Consider the following 21979-nt stretch of genomic DNA (forward strand, 5'->3'; position numbering starts at 1 on the left):
ACGAGATGATCTTCTCCGGGGTGGACCTGGCTAAGTGAATGCAGAGACAGGTGAGTGCCCAAGTCCAGTCTGGGACTGGGAAGACAAAAGTCCTGGGGGCTGGGGGAGCACCAAAGCACTCTTGGGGAGGGGGAGGTTGTGATGGAGACAGGTTTGGGGAAGTCCTTGAGCTTTCTTACCGACTACCTCCTTTTTTTCTTCCACAGTAGAGTAGAAGAGGATGCAAGCAGTTGCCTCCAGCATCTTCGCTTCTGTCCTTTTTTTTCCTCCCCTCTATTTCTTTCCTGCTCTAACATTGCTTTTCCAAAGTAAACAGTAGGCACCCCTGCCCACCCCTCCAGGCATTGACTGTAACCCTTCCCCTGCTGCAAGGTACCAGCCAGGGCTGAGCTGCCACCACCATCAGTGCTAGAGTCAAAGTGCCCCCACAAAGGGTGGGTAAAGCAGGATGAAAAGTTATTTTAACCACCTAAGATCTATAAATCCAGTTCCCTGTGGCATCCTGCAGCAGCCAGGCAGCAGCAGAGCTTACCCCTGCTGAAGAACTAATGCTTCTTTAGACTGAATAAACATTAAAAGCAGCAAAACAACCTCCACCAGCTACTTAACTGATCCCTGTAGGCTGGAGCCCTGTTAGATTACTGGAGTGGTGGGTTTTTATTGTGGAGTGCTTCGATTTGTAGATAAGTGATTCGCCTACAGCCGCAGCAGTGGGTAACTGGGGGCAGAGGGGCTTCTAGTTTTCCTGAATATGATTGTTCCTTTATAAACGATCTCACAAGCTAATTATGTCAAATAAACTTTTGAATAAGAAAGCCTTGTAAGCAACTCTAGCAGGGTTGTGCTTGCAGTTTGTATCTGTCCTAGGTTAAGAATAAATGAATCTAACAAAAAAGGGAAAAAGAAAAATCTCTGCACACTTGGAGATCTGCTGTGCCCCCACCCAGGATCATTCATGTTCCTTGCCCCATTCCTGGCCCATCCCTTGTTTGCTTTGCTGTGCACCCTGGGGTCCCCCTGCCCCCATCATGGCCCAGGAGGCTGAAGTCTCCTTGCAGTGAGTTGCAGTGTGTGGGGGGAGAAGGGAACAGCCCCCTGTGCAGCAACCATCTCCCTCCTGCAGCTGGAGAGCTCTGCCCTCACCCACAGAGCCAGGCTGCACTGCTGGGCATGGCAGGGAGGAGCACTAGGGGATCTGGTCCCTTTTTCCTCACCTCCTAGATCCCAGCCTGCCTCAGGAGGCTGGAAGAAAACAGTTAGCCTTTCCCCAGAGGCTGAAACAAAGCCTGTGAACCCAGGCAGACACTGGGCTCTGCTCTCCGACCCCAACATCCTCCTGAGCCAGCCAGTCCTGGTCACCTCCTTTTCCTGGAAAGCAGCTGAAGCAAAGTCTCACCGTTCTTATTTTTTATTTTATATTCCATAAAAAAACCCACAAAAAGTGACGCCACCTTGGCCGAGAACAGCTGCTGGACACAGCTGTTCAGTGCAACTCCAGGGACACGAGAATCACTGCTGTCAGTGTTAGAATAGGAAGGAAACCCGAGAGCTCTCTTCTGTAGTAGCAAAAGGACTGACACCACAAGTCACAAAAGGAGGAAGGAAAAAAACATAAAAGTTTCTCTTAAAAATATAGCTCTGTGATAAGAGAAAGGGATGGCTGGGTGTCAACGAGAAGGAAAGCAGCTTATGCTCTGCTCAAACTGCCTCCTTCAGTTCTGTTCCATCAGGAGGGACAATAAACACATCTCTGGGCCCCAGCAGGGCAGGAGGAGGCAGAAAGTTACACTGCTCTGCTCTAAAAGTCACAGTTAAAAGAAGTTATAAATTATTATTTAAAAAAAAAAAGCTGGAATTCTCCTGATGAGCTTCCTTTTCTCTCTTCTCTTTGATCTTCACCCATAAATCCTTAATCACAGGAATGCGGTACCTTTGGGGAGAGGAGTTAAAAGAGTTAGGGATGGGGAGAAGGAGAACAGCCTTACAGCTGAGCAGAGCATGGACAGAGGCATCTGGTTCTCTTTGAGGTGGCTACAACATCACCATCTCTTTTCCAAGCTCCCTGTGGTCAGCAGGGACAGACAGACACTGCCAGAGGCCGCTCATCTCTGTTGGTGGGTGACAGAAGTCAGAAACATCCAGGCTGGACATCCAGTTCTCAGCAGCTAAAGAGTTGAGGTCAGACACATCCAGAAGCCAGCACACAGCTGCATGACATTCCTCACACCGCTCCACTCCCTGGCCCTCTAATCTAAGGCCAGGCTGGCTCAGTGAGCACTTAGACGGCACACTGTCTTCCCAAAACTGGCCCAGGAGTTCTGAACTTGGCCAAGGATACCACCGCTCAGAGGGACCAATGGATAGTCCCCACAGGCCATGTACCTTCTCACAATCCTTCAGACTCAGATGCTTTCTTCCTCTAAAAAGAAAAGGAGGAAAAATAAATCAGAATAATCTGCACCACAAACATGAAGGATCCAGCAAAGCCACAGAGGCTTCCTGGATATGTCCCTGTAGAGGTGGTAGCCACCGCAAAGAACATCCTGTAGTCTCTTCTGCACTGCTTTGAGCCCTTGGGATGGAGTGCAGTAGCCTGCCAAACCCTCAGGAGCTCCAGTTTCTGCTGAGAACAAGAGATGAACAGATAGCTGAAGAGCAGCACTCGGACAGGCTCTCTGCCACAAAAAAGGCCCCTGGGTTTGACCCCTCCAGGGTAAGGATCTCTCCTGGGGTAGCAATACAGGAACAAGGCCTTCTTTGAGCCACCTTAATCCCAACCAATGGTCAGGGTGTCTCAAGCCTGGCCACAGTGAACTGCAGCCTCTCCTGTACTACGGGCAAGACCAGGACATGTCTCTGTTTCTCTCCAGCCTGGCAAACTACCGGGATGAGCACCACAGCTGTGGCTCAGAACAGCTCTCCCCAGAGTATCTCAGCCCAGGGTCTGGCACATACCTTCTTCTTTTTCTTGTGAACCTCAGCAGAGCCATCTGCTACAGGATTCCCTTCTGAAGATTCCTTTTTGCTCTTTTTCTTTTCTTTTCCGGTCTTCTTTTCTGGGAGAGGGAAAGAAAAAACAACTAGGAGAGGAACTCTGGTATTGTCAGCCTCTGAGAGGGAGCACAGACTGATAGGAGCACCTCCAGTCAGTTTTTTGATCAAACCCAAACCTGAGCAAGTTTCCAGAGCAGGAACTGGGTGAGGGCAGAGTCCTGCTACAGGCAGCTGCACCCAGGGATGTTTCTTCAGTACCTCCCAGAGCACTTAGATCCTACCATCTGTGCACACTTGTGGGTGGAATTACATAGGATTCCCTTCTTTCCACCTCCCGATGCCCACCTGCTCCAAGGAACCGTGTCAGGGCTGGAGTAGCTGGACACACGCCAGAAATGAGAGCAAGAGGAGCTGCTAACACAGGATGGACACGAGGTTCTGCCCAGCACAACTGCTCCAAGAGGCTCCAGCTCAGCCCTGTGCAACAGCTCACACAAGGGCCAACAGACAAATTTGTCTCCTCCAAAATTAAGCAGACCTGGCCTAGCCAACTCATCTCCCCTTTCCTTTTTTTGTAAACTGCAAAATTGAGCACAGACCAACTCTGATTTGCAAATGCAGACTGCACTGCAAAGAATAAAATGGCCTTTGGATCAGGGCAGTGAGCAGGGCACTAGAGGCAATGCAGGCAAGAGGGGCAGCAAACACCCTTAACTGGAACCATCCTTCTCTTTCTACAGGGGTTTGAGAGCAGCAGCAACAGCCCTGAGTCACATCTCTTGAATGAGCTGCTGCCTATGTTGCAGCAGACACTGATCAGGCAGGGCTGGGAAGGGGCACTCTTCCCTCGGGGAACAGCCACACTGCAGATGACGGTGCAGATTTCAAGGTTGATCTGTCTTAAAGGGGCTGGCAGCAAGGGGAAGATCCACAAACAGCAAGGATCAGTGCAAGTATTAAAGCAATTCCCAATGTGCTGGACACAGGACTGAGGGGCAGGAGAGCCCAGCTTGCTGTCTGAAACCCAGCATGGAGCTGAGACTGCAGAAAACCACTGGAATGGGTATTAAATTCTGGCAGTGGCTGGAAAGCTGCACCTGGGGGTGCTGGTCGACAGCATCTGAACATGAGCCAGGAGCGTGCCCAGGTGGCCAAGAAGGCCAATGGCATCCTGGCTTGTATCAGAAATAGTGTGGCCAGCAGCACCATGGCAGTGATCATCCCCTGTATTCAGCACTGGAGAGGCCACACCTCGGGTGCTGTGTTCAGTTCTGGGCCCCTCACAACAAGGAGGGCATTGAGGAGTTGGAGCATGTCCAGAGATGGCAGTGATCATCCCCTGTATTCAGCACTGGAGAGGCCACACCTCGGGTGCTGTGTTCAGTTCTGGGCCCCTCACAACAAGGAGGGCATTGAGGAGTTGGAGCATGTCCAGAGAAAGGCAACAGTCTGGAGCACAAGTCTGACAAGGAACAGCTGAAGGAACTGGGGGGGCACAGCCTGGATAAAAGGAGGCTCAGGGGGCACCTTCTTGCTCTCTACAACTCCCTGAAAGGAGGCCTTAGCCAGGTGGGGGCTGGTCTCTTCTGCCAGGTAACAAGTGCCAGGGCATGAGCAAATGGGCTCATGGTGTGCCAGGGGAGATTTAGATTGTATGTTATGAAAAGTTTCTTCACTGAAAGAGTTGTTGAATGCTAATACAGACTGCCCAGGGCAGTGACAGGCTCAGCACCCTTGGAGGTATTTAAAAAATGTGCAGATATGACACCTGGGGACATGGTTTGGGGGTGGGCTTGGCAGTGCTGGGTTAAGAGTCGGACGCCATGATCTTAGAGGTCTTTCCCAACCCAAATGACTTTAAGAGGGAAGCAGCCAAGCAGGCAGTCAATGGAAAAGTGGGTGCTACTCAGAAGGCCCCATGTCAGAGGCTGAACGTGCATCAGCTGCAAGAACCTACTGCGAACAGTCCCAACTGCAGGACACTTACTTTTAGCTGTTTTTTTCTTTTCCTTGCTGTCTGCCATCTTTTCCACGTCACCATCTGCTTTCTTCTTTTTCTTTTTGGGCACATCTTCATTAGCTTGCCCTTTCTGTTTCTTCTCCTTGGGCTGCGCCACAGCCCCATCCTCTCCCATCAGTTTCCGCTTCCGAGACGTTTTCTGCTTCTTGTTCTCTTTGTCTTTGCTCTTCGACGTTTTCACAGCCTTGTCTGCCATGGAGGACGGTTTCTTTTTTTCCTTCTTTTCTTTCTTCTCCTTTTTCTGCTTCTTCTTCTTCTTTGCTTCCAACCCTTCCACTGTCTGCACTGGAGGGACTTTGGCAGCAGTGGTGACCTCGGTTTCGCTCCCTGAGCTCAAGTCCTCTGACTGTGGGACGGAGGGCAGGGCATGTGACAATGCTGGCGTCACTTGCACCTCTTTTGCACCAACATCATTCTCGTTCACTGCCAGGGCTTTCTTGAGTGGGGAAGGTTTGGGGCTGGCATGACCTAACTCTGTTTTTCCTCCTGCCTTCTCTTTGTTGGTAGCTTTTGTGGCTTCTGTCCCTGGAGGGGGGTTGTTTTCTGTAGAAACAGTTACAAGAGAGAGAAGACAACTCAGGGAGCATTCACTACATAGACCACAGTCACAGAGGATGGAAATATGCATTTGAGGAGGAGCATGCAGTTCTTCTCCCAAAAAAATAAACCTGTTGGCCATCTATAGCAGAGTCAGAGAAAGATGCCTCAGCCTGAGATCAAGTATGTGGTGAGGGAAGTGGATAACGACAGCCACAACAGCTTTGGCTGTGTGCACAGATAGAGCAATCCTTCCCCAGAACATCATCCCCAGTGAGTCAGGAATTCCCAAGGTGGTGGGGGTCACACACAGCCAATGTCTAATACCACCAATAGTCGACCCTAGAGCACCTGAAACTTCTTGAGCCTATATATAGTTCGGGCCTCCTCAACAACCGTTTGCACAACTTAATGATGTGCCCAAGGGTCAACAGACCCATTTGATCCTCTAGACTGGGCCAGAGCTCACTGTCAGACCAGAGCTCATCTGAAGATGCCAGAGCAGAAGCAGCTTCCAGCTCCAAATTTTACAAATTGCCAGCAAAACAGGGAAATGGTGGGTCATTTCCTTTCTCCACAGGTCTTCTCACTTGCTTCCCCTCCTCTGCACTCCAGACATGCTACAGGGCCCACAGAGCCCAAGGGGAGGCTAAAATACCAGCACTATAGCAGATGTTCTTCAGCCACTGTTTCAACCTTCCACAGAAACCATCACTACTGCAGCACACCAGTGCAGCATGCATCAGGTCCAGGGAGAGCCCTACCTGTTCCCATTAATTACTGTGGTTAATGCAGAGCTTGGAAGAGGCGAAGGCACTGAGTACCTTGCAGGCAGCCAGCACACAGGGGTGTTCACAGGGAGAGGGCTGTGCCATGGCCAGGGGAAGCCAGCAGACGGCAGCAGCACTCCATGCTGCCGGGCTCCGTGGTGGAGACACACTGGGAACACGGCCCGTCCCAGTGACACCCTCGGGTGCCAGCAAGGCTTTGCTCCTGGGCCAAGCAAACTCCCAACCTTGCCAAACAAGACCCACCTGCTTTGTGGTTTGCAGCCACCTGCTTGTCATCTGTGTCAGAGTCACTGCTGTCGCTGCTGGAGCTGTTGGCTGGGGCTGCTTTCAGGAGGGACTTGGCGTGAGAGTTAGTAGCAGTAACGGTTGCCTTCCCTGGCCCCATTTGGCCTGCAGGCTGGGAGGGAACTGTCTTTGGTGCCTGGGGTGCTGCTGGGGTCTTGGAGAGGCCCGGATAGCCTGTGAGGAGAGACTGAAACAGACACACTGAGGAGTCACAGCAGGGCAGCCTCCACCACATCAGACACGTAGCTCTGTCTCTGCTATTGTTCTCATACTCCAAGTGAAGGGCCCACCTTTGGCCACCCACAGAGCCAACTCTGCAGAACTCAGGGCTACCAGGAGAGGGGCCAGCACTGACAGACACTGGCTGAGTTGACAGCTACAAGAGCTGATGGCCAGAGGTTCTCCTCTTTGTTCTCGCCCAGCAAGGCAGGCTTGGGGAAGGCTCCAGGCCATTAGCGTGCACTCACGCACAGCTAATGCACTGCAGATGTGCTGCACGCCCTGCACGTTACTTACAAAGGGAATTTAATGGCTTGGACATGGGTTAAGTTACAAATAAAAGTGTGGAAAAAAATCCCTGCTGCTCTTGGCACTGTGCATCACTTCTGGTTTAACCCTTGCAAGGTACCACCTCCTCCTGTCCCTTCTCCCAGGGAAGGCACCACAACCCCAAAAGTTTCTGTCTGCCCTGACCAGAAGGTCCTGCTCACACCACTTCACTGAGGAGCTCTCACTTCTCTGCTGGCAAACCCACCCAGCACCCCTCTGCTGTGGCTGAGAATTGAGTTCTCTCTCAGTCCTACTTAGGAGCCAGCCGCAATGACTGGGAGGATCCCAGCCTGCTCAGGTACCATACCTGTGATGCTGCCTCCTCCTCCTCCTCTTCACTGGACTCTGAGGAGCTGTGGGCTGGCTGGGTCTCTCCTGGTTTCTGCAGTGAGCCTGCTGGAAGAGGAGAGTTCCTCCTGTTAAACACACCACTGCTGCCTGAGGTTAGGCTCACCTACCCAGCACAGGTACTGCCACCAAAAAAGGCCTTCTGCAACATTACACGCCTCCCAATGGGTAAAAACATGCTGTCCCCACCCTGGCAGCACTGAGAGCATCTTCTTGAGAGAACTGACCAGGTTTGTGAGGCTGCTTGGATGTCTCCTCCTCGTCGCTGTCGGAGGAGCTGCTGCTGTCTGAGGTGTTCTCTGCTTGGGTGGGCGGCACGGCCTTGTTCAGCTGGGTGTCCTCCACTGGCTGCAGGTCTGGCTTCTTTGCCTTGGCAGTGGAACTTCCCAGGAGTGAAGCAGCCTGCAGGGTGGCAGTGGTGGCTGGAGTTTTTCCCACAGGAACCGTTTGCTTTAGGGTAGAAGCAGTGGAAGACTAGGGAGAAGAAGATGAAATAGACCCAGATGTAGGAATAACTAACTACTCATGTCCATGAACTATAAGCAACAGCCCAGAGTAGATGGGCTTGGACCACCTTGGCCTTTCTTCAGCCATACTGCTCTAGATTGTGTCAAGGTTAGCCTAAGAACCTCTCATGTGGGCACAGAGACTCCAGCTCCCCCTGGCCCACAGGTCAAGTGGGCAACTGTGGCCAAGCAGACAACTGGTATCACAAAGGAAGGAAGAAACCAGTCAGCCAGCTGGGAGACAGGACAGCGATGGTGCCAGGGCTACACTCTGCTCCTCTGCCTCACCTCATGATGTAACAGTGGTTAGGATAGAGAAGCCCCTTCTTTCCCTCTTCCACAAACACAATCTCTCAGCTGAGGACATGGCATCAGCCTCAGATCCCAGCAGACTAATCTTCTCTCTCTCCCCAGGGAAGTTCCCCACCTTAGTCTCCTCCATCATTACCTTTCCTTCCACCACGTCGTCCTCTGAGGAATCGCTGCTTGAGCTCTCAGACACTGTGTTCATTGGAGGGACAGCAGGAGCTTTTACCCTCTTCCCAGAAGGCAGGGTGGCATTAGCCTTTGCAGCCACTGCACTTGTAACTGTGGTTACTTTGACGTTCTGCTGGGACAGACTCTAAAACAGATGAGAAAGAAAATCAGGACAGAGCATGACTTGGAGGGAAAAGATAGAGAAGCATCCACCAATACAGCACTAACTCCTGAGCCTCTCCATCATTTTCAGCACAGCACTAAGGCTTTTTGTTTCTTATTTCTCTCCTTTACAGACCAGCTCTGTCTCCCATGAGCCTCTGAGCAAGGCCTCTGGCACAGCCAGGAGCAGAGAAGTAAGGGCCAGTACCCCAGAGTGCCAAAAGCATTAGCTCAGTGCCCCAAACACACCCACCCTGAGGGCAGGCAGGCAAAATGTGCTGTGCTTGCAGGCTGTGAATCCCTACCCACTGCAGCACCAGCAAGACTGCAGTTGCAAACCTGACTTAGCAGAGCAGGCACCTGGACTCCAGGATGTCTCCTACACCCTAAAAATCACATACCAAGAATTAACTGGCAACAGAAAAAAAGCAAAGAGACCCACCACAGGGCAAATCTGCCTCCAGGTCCATGAGCCAGCAACAGACGAGGGAGCAAACTAATGAGAAGCAATTTTGTTGCCTTACATTTGAAACCTCCCATCAAACTTAACATAAGAGGGGTTAAAAATAGAAGGGCCAAGGGAATGGAAATCAGGCACTGACGACAGGTCCAAGACACAAATGCCAGCAGAGGAGGGAGCACTCAGCCTCCTGGTTTGTGTTTGAGGCTACGTGAGCAGCTCTCTCTCCCCAGATCTCTGACAAGTTGGGCCTTTGTGGGCTGACATTTCCCTCACACAACATCTGGCCATCAGAAAGGAAAAGGCAACGCTCTGCCATGCAGAGCCGCCAATCCCGCGAGTTCTCAGCCCTCCTGCACAAAGCTCAAGTTACAGCAACTGCATTATTTTATACAGCTTAGTACTATAAACATGCTTTACTCAACGACTGGCTGCCTGCCCACCAGCTGGGGGGAGACAGCCCTTTCCATGGCCACAGCATTAGGCCAACACGGGGAAAGGTTTCCTGAGTGCACATAATGCCCCTGGGCCAGGCAGGGCATGGGGCATTGTGTGGGGTAAGAAGAACACTTGGCCACCAAGCCCTGGGCCCAGAGCACCAGCCCAGCCACCACCATGTAGAAATGGTAGCCAAGTTTCTCAGTGCTTCTTCATGTAGTTTCTTAGGCTCAAACTGCAGCAGAGGTGCAAATACCCCCAAAACAGCTTCACACAGAGGCAGCTCACGCCCCAGGGAGCTCGGCCACGGCCCTGTGGGACTGGCATGGAGACATGAAGAGACTCCAGTGGGAGAGCTGGAATTGGCTCCAGAACATTCAGCAGTGCCCTCAGCACAGATACGGAGTCACCTCCCTTCTCCAAGGCAGGGGTCTGGCTCCTCCAGCTGAAAGGCAGTAGAACCAGTGTGCTACCCTTCAAGGCAGAATTTTCTATCCTCTCAAGGCTTGTGGAAGAGGAGACCAGAGAGTTCTAGCTGCAACTCCCACCCAGGGGTTTGGGAAGAACCAGGGGAATGGGTTGCCTTGGAGCTACACAGCTCATGGAAAGACTGCCTGTAAGGATTTGGCTGATTTTCCAGTCTAACTCCCTGAAGTAGAGCAGAGGGGACAGAGTCCTCAAGGAGTTCTGGGCACGTGTGTCTACTCCAGTTTCTGCCAAAGCATTCCCACCCTCTCCAGCTCTCACACACTGCAAGCTTGCTGTGGCTGAGACATGCACCAGAGACATGCACCAGAGACATGAGCTGAGGACAGTGAGATCCATGGATGCTGCCAAGAAAACCTGAACCAGTCAACAGGTTCTCTGCACTGCTCATCACCTGTCCAACTACCACCCTCCGACTCCTGAGAGCTCCTGAGCATGCAGAACTAACAATCAGCAGGTCAGTGGCTCCTCACCTGAGAAGGGGGCACTATTTCCTCCTCTGAATCAGACTCCTCACTGGAATCATCACTGTTGGCCACAGGTGGAGGGACTGTGGCTGGTGCAAAAGCCAATGCCTTCTTCACAGGTGCTGGCTGGGACACAGAATTGGTTTTCACTGCAGGAAAAGCATAAGAGATTGTCACAATGAGAGAGAGTTGCTCTATGTGGCTGTCCAGAGCAGGAGCTACCACAACAGGCTGGGCTGTTTCATATGCAGGAGAGAGGAAGAAACCCATGAGGATGCAGGTGAGGGATCCTGGCTACTACCAGGAGACTTACCAGCTTGTGGGGGCTGTTTCTGTGCCGCAGGGGACTCCTCTTCGCTGTCAGATGTGCTTTCACTTTCTGAGACCTTGCTATTCAAGGTGCTTCCCACTGCTTTTTCAGGTGGCCCAGCTTTAGCAGCCTGGCTCAGGCTGGGAACAGGCTCAGATTGTTCTGATAACCTCTTAACAAAAAAGAAACACAGGCCCAAAAATGCAGTATTAGTACAGGTGTTGTTTAGAAGTTTAAGTGCAGTTTCAGCTCAAGCTGGGTTTTGTTTTACCCCAACATTCACTCCATCCTTGGTGTGTCAAGAGTGGTAAGGGCTTCAGTCACTGCCTGGACTGAGCTGCTGTAGACATGTACCTCTGGATTTAGCAATATGCTTCTGACAGGAAACCTGTGTATTTTACTGCACGAGCAAACAGGCTAACAGCACTTATAAGCTCATAACAGCAGTTCCTTCTTGAGGCAGAGACATTGGATGGACAGGACCCTGAGGGCAGGAGAAGCAACCCCAAGACCCCATATCCAAGGAAGCCTCTCATTTAAGCACAACCTCCCCCCAGCTCAGGGAATCAGTAGGAGCTGGGAAGCCTTTTGCCAAAACACAAGATTCAGATACATTATCACAGCAACTACATCGTAGGGCTGCTGGAGAGCTCAGTGTAGACACAAGGCTGACACAAGGGTTTGGGAACACAGAGGGCAGGCAGATAGAGTGGGACTCACATTGGAAACTGACATTTCAACAGGTCTAAGAATTTAGAAATCTCCAGACAACAAAAAACCTCTGACACTCACTTGGGCTGTGCCTTTCTAAAGCACCTGTTAACACTGATGTCCCAGGACAGGCCACATGCCACTTCCTCAAGTAACTGCTGTGTCAGTACTACAAAGCCACAGTCATCTCAGCCCCAGATGCACAACTGTCAGGTGAGACTCTCTCTTTTCCTGGTCCCTCTACCACCTTGGGCTGAGGGCTGCAGATCACTGTCCTGCACACTGAAGGCTAGCAGTGGCAGAGAGAGAGGAGTGCTTGCAGAGAGATCTGGGAACTTCACCCCCTGCAGATATTCCCCAGGCTCACAGTGCTCTGCACCCACTCAGTTTACTCCACTCATGGCTCATCTCCGGGCTGCTCTGCCAAAGAGTCCATCATGCTTGCCAGGGCAGGCAGACCCTGTCCAGTCCACACGTGACAGCAACTTTGGCACTCAGTCTCTAAGCCTCTGCAAGAACGTGAGAGATTCCTGCCTGGCTGTACCACCCCTGCCACCCCCACTGCTAACCCTGCCATGCTGTCAACGCAGTAATATCCTCCCAGCCCACAGCAGAGGACCAGGAGGACTCCAGCAGTGCCAGCTCACTTGGGGCTGCTCCTGGCCAGCAGTTGAGAGCACCAGCCTAGCAGCTTCCCATCTTACTGTGCTTCCTGGCACAGCCCTGGCACAGACTGCCACTGGGGCAGTGTTTACCTTCTCCAAGCCAAACACTAAACAGACAACAGCATCTGCATGTTTATCCCATTACAGAACAGCTCTATGAACAAGCCAAGCACATTTTGACTCTGCTTAGAGAAACAGAAACCTCCAATAGTGCTTGGGGAGGGGGACTGCAAACCTCACTTCTCTGTTTTGTTTTGATACCAGTGAGTCACAATCTCCAGGAGAGAGGCCAGATTTGCAATGCTGAAGGGAGAGAACTACTTGAAGCACATAGAAGAACTCACATACACTTCTCTGAATGTGCTAGCTCCATTCCCTGCTGTCCCAAGCAGGGAAGAGCTTACCAAGATCAAAGCCCACTCACTCAGTTATAGACCCTTCATAACAATTGGACTGGCTTCTCCCCCTATACACATGCACAGCACAGAGCTGCTTGATTTCCTAACTTAGCAATGGAGTGGGGAAGAGCTGCCATGCAGGAGCATCCCGACACAGAAAGAACATAACAGCATCCACAGAGAAACCACCATAAGGTTTACACAGCCTGGGGACTCCTCAGATCTTCCTGGGAGGAGGCCAAGGTCCTTCCATCCACATCAGATGGATGACAGCTGCAGGTGGGATCAGACCAGCAGCACAGCTGAGTTAAACACAGGGAGCAGGTAACACAGGCAGAGAGCTTCTGGCAGCTTGAGAGTCACAGGTACTGAAGTAACTCGGAGAGGAGGAAAATAACTCAAGAGGAAATCATTTTTCCTGCTCTCTCCAGCCCCCAAAGCAGGAGCTGCCTGCGGCTCAGTACGAGTGTGATGACTCAGCTCCTGCACAACCCATCTGCCACTCGCTGGGTCCATTTGCATCATGCAGTGCTGCATGACAAGAGGGGGAACAACACTGAGCCACGTGCGCCCAGCACGTTGTACAATCACACTCCATCGCTGCCTGTGTACCGCGGAATCACCGCCGGCGTATCTGGGCCCAGCAAATCACCGTATCATGGCCCAGCAAAGGTACAACTGTCACCTGCACAGGAGTGGGAATAGGATTCAGGGAGGGGAAGACACCCTCTGTCTCAGGAGATTTGGCCTCTCCCCACAGGGCCTGTGGTCCACGAGAAAAAGTTGCCAGCACAACTTCTGCCAGTGCAGCCCACATGGGTTTTCCTGGGATGCTCAAGAAAGGCACGGGTTCCCAACACACACATGCACCATGCACGTGCATCTCACACCCACTTCTTGCATGCAGAAGCCAAAGCCTGTCCATAGAGTGCTCAAATGCCACCTTTGGCCCAAAATGTCCAGGAAAGACAAAGCAGAGCAGAATCGGCAGTTCCAACAGAAAAGCTGCTCACAGCATCTTGAAGGTCAATCCAGACTGTCCCTCATCACTATCCTTCCCCCCAAAAATATGCAAACACCTTGTCAACTTCTTTGACTAAATATTCCTGAGTCTTCATGGATAAACATACCAATTAAGCAGTTCAATTTAGGCATGATGTTCATTTTAATTGTGCTAATCCACCCCCACAGGGAAAGATGAAGCAGCTTCCAACGCTCTGTATCTGTTTGGATCTTGCACAGAAGCCAGAGGAAGTTGCAGGATACAGTAAGTCAGTGGTTAGCATATGCCCAAGTAGCAGATGGTGAGGATGAGCTAAGAAGAGTTTGACTAGGAGGACAGGACTGTGGACACAGCTAAGCCCAATGGTTTATCTTCAGGCTTCACTCGTGGTCTCTGCCTGTAGGCTATTAACACGGGAAGAAACAGCCTGTTTGGCAAAAATAGAGCTCTCTCAATGACAAGCTCTTCCTTGCTGACTGTGGCTGTTGAGAGGTAAACAGTCTGCAAAAGGGAAGATGCTGAAGTGGTTAAATCAGCAAGTAAAACTTGCTGCTGATAGCTTCAAATCAGCCCTGGGGAAAACAAATCTACCCCAGCACATCCTTCTCCTCCAGCCCTGCTAGAATGGACAAGTCTCAATTGTTTTACAGCAGACCTCAAGGCACTCAGAATAGCTGCTCCTGTCACCCAGAGCTGAATCCTCACATATAATCATGCAGGATGAGAGCAGCACAGAGCCAACTGCTAGAGATGCGTCCCCCTCCACCCACTTTAGGAGACCAAGGCTATGAAGACAAAAATGCAGAGCCTTGTTGACTCCTGCCTGTCAATAGTGAAAGGACGTGTTGACAAAGAGCCTCCTTGCAAGGACACGTGAGGCTCTGCCCCCACCTTCCCTTCCTCCCTTGCAGATAATAGGTGCATCTCCAAAATGCTGCTTTCAGGGCACTTGCTGAAGGGCCCTTCAGCTTATAGTCAATGCAGAAGGTCTCAATACAATGTGCCTAAGGATACTCTCAGGAAGGGATTTGCTTTCCTGCGAGTTTAGCCACCTGAGTCCAGTCTGAGCTCATGGTCCTTCTCTTTCGGTTAGAGAACTCTAACTAAATCCTCACAGGGGAGCCAAGACCAAGCTACCTGTGACCCCGAACACAAGGCCCACTCCAGAGTGGCAAGGCACAAGTGGAGTGGAACAGCTGGTATCAAACAGGTTATCCCCTCACCTTCCTCTGTTATAGCTGGGTGAGAAGAGTTAGGCTGCACTTGTCACACAGTACAGTAGAAAGATCTTCCTCTCTGAGGGACTGAGATACAACAACCTCCTGGTTTTTCAAGGAGAGCAGCAGTAGCATTTAAGGGCTAAGCATGTGTGTTGCATACCCCATCCTTTGGCACTGGGCTGAATGAAGATCACTTACCTTCTGGCTGATGGGCACAGGCAGATCCTCCTCTTCACTGCTTGAAGAGTCAGAGCTCTCTGCTGACTTTATACTTTGAGCAGGCTTTGTGGGAGCAGCAGTCCTTCCCAGAGGGGCTTTGGCCTGCTTTGGCACTGCTGTTTTTGGTGCTGGCTTCCCTTGGGACAATGGAAGTGATTTTGCTGGAGTTGATTTGATGGAAAGTGATGCTGCTGGTGCAGGTTTCACTGGGGATGGGATGGACTGGGGGCATTTCGGAGGTGGCTTTGTCTGGACAAGGCAAGAACAGAGTGAATTAAGGCAAATCCCACAGCAGCATAATTCATTTGCTCAGACTGTAATCAAGGGAAGAGATTTCAGGGCCCCCTGGGAAAGGCAAATGCTGAAGGAAGATTAGTGACTGGCAGGACACAAGGAATTCTTTCATCCAGCTGTGTGAGGATAGTGTCCCAAGATGAGAAAGCAAGACCAGACATTCTTCATTAGCCTGCTGATACTACCAGTCCCCTCCAGTGAGGTACATGGCAGCACTTTGCACTCTCCACAGCAGGGAAGCTGAGCTGCACTACAGTTCAACAAATTAGACACTATTTAGTGCAATTTAGAGCTGAGAGGCAAATTCCACCATGACATTTTGCCTCTTCAGGTGGGAAAAGCACTGCTTTTTTTAATTTAAAAGTACTGATGGATTTTTTTTAAAGAAAGGCACAATGGCTTGATTAAAGCTCAGAGCAAAGACACTGAGGTGCCTCGGAACACCCCACGCCTCTTTCCTCCCACCTCCAACATGACTTTGCGACACACTACGTGCATTTACAAAACCTTCTCTTCACTGCAATGCCTTGCCCTGAGAAGCATGCAAGGAGAGAGAGAATCTCAAACAGATGCACTTGGGTTACTGATGGATGTACCTCAACTTCGCTGTCTGATGAGTCGCTGCTCTCTGATGTGTCACTGGGCTGTGCAGCCTCAGGAACCGTTGTGGGTGCAGGTTTGGTCTGGCTTGGTGCCAGTGCTGTTTGCTTCACTGCATTCTTCTTGAGGGACACTGAAGTAGCAGGTGCACTTTTCACAGGTGTTGCATCAACCGGCACTGTTTTCACAGCTGGTTTTGTCTGGGAACAGGGGGAACAAAAGGGAACAGAAGAATCAGGTAACACCCTAGAAGAAAACAACTGAAAGCTCTAACTGTTCGAAGCAAACAGCCTTGCTAACTTTGACCAGGACAGGCTTGTTCAGAGCCATGGCTGTGGAGTATCTGAAGCAAGCCACTTTGTCCATAGACTGCCCAACCACATCTGTGGAACTGCATACCAATCACCTCCTACAGATCTAAGGATCTCTCTCAGCTTCAGGCACTAGTAGAAACTGGGATGGAATGGTTGATGCTGGCAGGGGTTAGTGCAGCTCTCAGCCACTTGGCATGTTTCTCTGGCCTTGGGCTTGGGGATCTCACACACCCAAGGTAAGGGGTGTTGTCAGAATACAACACTGCTGCATTTCCTCTCTTCTTCAAGCAAAGGGAAGTGATTTCCTAGGGACAACCCAGGTTGGAGAGGTTACCTGGACGGCTGGAGCTGCCTGCTCCTCCTCAGAGGATGTCTCATCACTTGATTCCTCACTGCTGCTCTCAGCAGCCCTGGCTGCCTGCTTCAGCTCTGAAACACAAGCGAGGAGATGTCACAGCTGCTGCCTGCTCTGAGTCCCCAGAGCATGATGCTAATGTGGCTTTTGAAGTCAGGGAAACAAAACAAGCCACAGAGAGGACTAAAGGGATTTGCAGGGAAGAGGACATAGCCTCGCTGAAAGCATCAGTGGCCTGTTGGGAACAGCTTGTCCAGACAAATGCTGACCCACAAACACCACTCCCTCAGTGCAGGCAGATGGGAAATGGTTCCTGGCCACCCACTGACCCTACAGTGAGCTGCCCAGCCACGTACACCTCCCTGCAGAGCACTCAGACTGGCTGGGCCTTCTCTGGAAAAGAGCCAAGAGAAGGATCATTTTCAGAGCTTCTACAATCTATTCCTCACCCCCCTCCTCCAACACATACACACACACACACACACTTCAAAGCACTTAAAGACTTCCCTAACGACTTCAAAATCCAAAACTAATCACTTTGCAATTGGGAATAAAGAGAAAACGAAGCACTGCCTTTCCAAAAAGCTGAAAGTATCTGCAGCATTAGCACTGCATCTCCCCCGGATATCCCCTGCCCCAAAGTGCTGGTTGCTGCCAGACAGACATCTTAGCACAGGATCTGCTGCTTGAAATGGGAGCAAGCATGCTGGATTCATCCCACGGAGCTCTGGCACTGGCTGCTTTGCAGTGCTCTAGCAGCCTCCCCAAGGAACAAGCATCACTGAGCTTTCCAGCAAGGAAGCTGAAAGGAACATGCTGAAGGCACATCCCAGATCTGATTCACAGCAGAGCTGGAGCACACACACATTTACCACACCCCACAGGCTCCCTACCCTCTTTGGGGGCTGGGGCCTTCGCAGTCGGCATTTCCTTTTCCTCCTCGCTCTCTGATGAAGAGCTGCTGCTGCTGGAACTTTCTGGTGCTTTGGTCGTTACTGGTGCTTTGCTTTGACCTACTTTGGCCATGGCTGCTGCAGCATGTCCAGGCTTCCCAGGACCAGGTAGTTTCTGGCCCTTGGACGGAGCTGCAGATGATGCACTGGGCTGCTGCTTATTTGAGAGCACAGTTCTGTTGGCAGCAGGGACCACTGCTGCCCTGCCTGTTGGGGCAGGGGGTTTGGAAGGAGAATGCAGGGAGTTGGCAGCTTTGCCACCCACCACAGCTGGTGTCACCTACAGGAAACAAAAACATTAGAAGCCTACACACAGATGAGGGGCTAAATTGGAGACAATGTACTTTCAACAGCAATCTGGCAGCCAGGCAACCCACAGAACTTTTTAAGGAAGCATTTGAGGGACAGATATCTAAGAGAAGACTTATGCCAGCATAGGAGGGTCATTTAAATATGAACTCCACCCTAGCCCCCAATTCTACCCACGCCAATGAGTCTGGGACAGTCCTGGCCTCAGAGTACCATCAGTCCTCCGAAGCCAAGAGAATTGCCTTACCGTCACTGCACTTTTCCCAGCTGGTGCTTCCTCTTCTGACGAGGAGTCATCCTCCTCACTGCTTTCTACATTCACTCCTGAGTTCGTGGCCAGAGGCAGGCTGGCTGCTGCACAGGAGAGAGCCACAGAGCAGCTGTGTGAGCATGTTTTTCACACCTCTGGTTTGCAGGAAGGCCCCAAGAGCAGGGCAGAGTCCCATCTCCACACCCGCCCCAAGACCACTGCCACTGCTGTCCCTGTGACAAGCAAGTGCTTTGCTCCTCCACTCCATCCTTCTCCCCACCACCAAGACAGGGAACCTGCCAAGACCTGCAGGTTTCCAAAGGCTGGTCTACAGCAGATAAGACCGAGCCAAAACATATCAGACACATGGGGTTTTGTTAGACTTTGCAAGCAAACATCTCCCACATCAGCTGCTCCAGGGATCTATCCCCACCTCAGACAGAGGGCATTGGCTTTCCAGACCAGCTAACAAGTCCTCCCTTCATCCACGAAACAGGCCTGCCTTTATTGGCCCAACACACCTGGAACCAACTAGAAGGTGCTCCACAAAGGGCAATGACAGGTTCCCAAGGCTTCATCCAAGCAACAACACCCATCCCTCCCCAGTGAATCATAGCAGGTTTTTTCTAGCTTCAGCAGACATCTGTGCCCTTCAGAAACTCCACAGGAGAAGAGAAGAGGGTGCTAAATTAGTTGTCCTATTTTTCTAAGAACACAAGGGAATAGCCATCACTTTACAAGCATTTTTCCCTAGCCAAGCAAGTTGAGCTGCTCCTACACAAGCCTCCAGTCCTACTCTATCAACTCCAGGGAGACGAAAGGCTCCTACCATTTGCCGCTTTCGCCTTCTCTTTCTCATCCTCTTCTTTCTCTGAGCTCTCAGAGCTGCTCACAGGATCAGGAACTCTGATCTTTTCTGGGATGGCTGCCTCCTCATCACTCACCTTTCTTCTCTTGGAGTTTGGGGGAGTTCTGAGGGAAGAGAATGTGTCAAAATGGAGAAAATTACCTTGAACAAATTGGAATACAGTTATTCATTCACTGTCAGGTTCCAGCCTAGTGACAGGCAGCGTCATTTCTCTACAGCTCCTAAAGAGGTGGGAGAAATACTTCCCTAACCTGCATGCGATACCTCCAGTCCTCAGGAAACACCTGAGAGCAACACATTCCTGCAACACTCAGGGGAGATACTGAACCTAGAGCTTTTTTCTCTGTGTCCTAGGCAGACTCTTTCTCACTTTATCAGAGAAGTAAAAACATATATGGTCAGGCTGGTGCTCAACACAGAGCTAAGGCATCCTACAGAACAAATTCCATCTCCAGGAGGCAGCTACAGCCACAGAACCAGTAAATGCAGCCCCAGGGTTAGGGCAGTGATTCTCAAACAGGTCTTGGTATTCCACAAGGCCAGGAGAAGTAAATCTAAAGGCTGCAAAAGCCATTTGAACTTGGGCTTACAGGTCAAAAGGGCAGGAAAGTCAGGTTGCAGAAAGGTTTAAGAAAAGAAGTGGCTGGACCTACAGAAGACGTGTTGGAAAAAGGGGGAGGATGAGGCCACAGGTAAGCATTAAACACTTAAGCTGTTCAATTGGGTTAAAACATTAAGCTGGAGAAAGATTTCTCCAGGCTCTAAATTCTGCTGGTACCAGAATAGGTGATGTGGCCAAAGTTACCTATGTTTTCATTTTGAAAATTAAACAGAACACAGTGGCTTTATTACAAGGACAACACTGGCTGGGCACACATCCGTGATTCACACATGCAATGCTCCTAAGCCTGGAGACATACAATTATTAGAGGCAAAAAAATCCTCACTTCTCTGCCAGTTTAGCTCATTTTATTTGTTCATCTGTTTTAAAAACAAGATTAGTTTAACAATTTGGTGAGTAAAGATTGTGCTTACTATGAGACTGCTCTGTAACAGCAAGTTCTATGCAAGCAGACTAAGCCAAAAAGCACATTTGCTATTACAAAGTCCTAGTAACTACTCCAATAATCCTTTTAGTAAACCAGCAGGGCAGGACACACAGGCAGCAGTGATCCTGCAACACCTTCCCGACCCAGGGGCAGCTGGCAGCACAGCACAGACTACTGCAAGAGCTTGTTATGAGTGCCCAGGAGCTCAGGGATACTGTGGAAGCAGGAAAAAAACCTATGTCCCTGCAGCATTCCAGAGCATCTGAGGGCTGCAGGGCTCTGGTTGCTCCTAGAGCTGAGCTGCTCCAGCCTTCTCCTGCCCCCAGACACCCTTCCACCTGCTCCCTGCATCCTCCAAGACTAAATGCAGCTCTGAAGGGTGGCTACTCGTGTAACTCAGCTGTTAGGTTCACTTTGGAAGAGTTTCTGCAGGACAGCACCAAGGACAGCCTTGGTGAGATGGACAAGAGCCATAGGGCACATTAAGGAGAGCCATTTTCAGGCCAAAAACCTATGAAGCAATAAGATGTGATAATCACAGCCAACTCACAGGAGAGCACTCCAGCTAGGCAGGACAACTTCTGGATAAACAGAACTACTGGTCAACACATCCCTCCTTTTGACTCCAAACCAGGCATAACTTGGTCAGAGCAGGAATAACAGATGTCCTTGTGGGGTGGAACCACAACATAAGGGCAACACTAAAGAAAAAGGAATTAAACCTGATTGCCTCCCCAGGTTTAAAAGCAACAGTGTCTGGGAGGGTCTGCTGTAGCAGCCAGGATAACAGGCACATGGAAAGGCCACCATCAGCACCCACAAGAGCAACAAACTGTTAGAGGGAGGAACTCCAAGCCTATTTCTACACTGCCACATCCTCATCTAGATACAGCCTTTCTCCTTCTCAGGTATGGAGCACAAGAGCAAGGACCAGGGCAGCAGCAAGGCACAAAGTGTTCAAATAGAAAACATGTAAGCAAACACTGACTCTCCTGAGGCTACTGGCACAGCCATGCTGAGAAGTATCTTCACTCCAGCACTTCCAGCTCAAAGGATTCCCAGAAAACCCAGCATTGAGGCTGCTACAGGGCTTTCTCCAGTCCTGCACTCCAGCAAGAAACCAAAGCATTCACAGGGTGGGTGCAAATGTCACAGATGGGAAGGCTCCATGCTGCAGACCTTCACGTGGGGAGTAATGATGAAGGAAGGTGTTGGGAACATGTAAGGGCTTGAAAGGACAGGCTGAAACCAAAGACTTCCTCTGAATCAGAAAATCTGTCATTTATGCCAAGGTTTAGGTCCCTGGTAAGAGCTTTGGCATTTCAGCATCTGTTCAACTCCTCTGTTCTTGGGTCAATACTCCTGCAGAGCACGGGGCTTTAAAAAGAAAGTGAAATAACTGTGGAACAGATTTTTGTCAGTAAAGCACGACTCTCACTCTCCAGTATTAACCATCACTAACAGCATCAGCTGGTCAAAACAAAAGTAACAACTAATCTCCACGCTCAGGGAATCTGAAACCAGAGTAATCCTTAACATTTGAAATTAATTGCCCTAAAACCAGAGAACATTCTGCTAAGCACAGCTACCATTGGAAATACTCTGACAACAGGGAATTCTAGCAAATAAAGATCACACATGCCATGCAGCCTGGATGCTAGCACAGTGTGGAATCTATTTGACACTCGTTTCCTCCTCTGACTTACTTTTCCCAGTGGGTAAAGATGTCCTCGAGAGAGGTCGCAAGGGAAGGGAGCAATTTCTGTGAAAATAGAAAGAACACCAGTCAGGCATCGGCCCCGTTTCGGGATGCAACCAGAAGGAGAGACCGCAGGGGCCCGTCCAGGAATCCGGAGGAAAACGGGACCGTGCCCTCCCCGCAGACACGCACCCGACGGATCCCCCCGGACCACGCGCTCCCCTCGGCAGCACCACCGGGGC

The 21979-nt window shown here is 50.8% G+C and overlaps 2 protein-coding genes across 2 annotated transcripts in view; one reads left to right on the forward strand and one right to left on the reverse strand.

Annotated features, from left to right (window-relative positions):
- Positions 1 to 38, forward strand: part of CD74 (CD74 molecule, major histocompatibility complex, class II invariant chain) — a gene marked incomplete at its 5' end in the record, with an annotated part of 2095 nt that extends 2057 nt beyond the window's left edge. Inside the window, one exon of the mRNA XM_009069495.1 lies at positions 1 to 38. Coding sequence (XP_009067743.1) covers positions 1 to 38 — 38 coding nt within the window.
- Positions 39 to 2386: 2348 nt separating this feature from the next.
- Positions 2387 to 21800, reverse strand: TCOF1 (Treacher Collins-Franceschetti syndrome 1; the record flags this gene model as incomplete). The annotated part of the gene is made up of 15 exons (XM_009069496.1): positions 2387 to 2419; positions 2956 to 3056; positions 4982 to 5557; positions 6586 to 6814; positions 7484 to 7569; positions 7752 to 7998; positions 10527 to 10683; positions 10845 to 11002; positions 15026 to 15295; positions 15916 to 16140; positions 16589 to 16683; positions 17503 to 17842; positions 18119 to 18225; positions 18951 to 19093; positions 21745 to 21800. Coding segments are annotated over 15 exons (2823 nt in total), but the record flags the coding sequence as incomplete, so codon positions are not given.
- Between the last annotated feature and the right edge of the window lie 179 nt (positions 21801 to 21979).

Source organism: Acanthisitta chloris, unplaced genomic scaffold, assembly GCF_000695815.1.
Source record: "Acanthisitta chloris isolate BGI_N310 unplaced genomic scaffold, ASM69581v1 scaffold4122, whole genome shotgun sequence".
NCBI lineage: Eukaryota > Metazoa > Chordata > Aves > Passeriformes > Acanthisittidae > Acanthisitta > Acanthisitta chloris.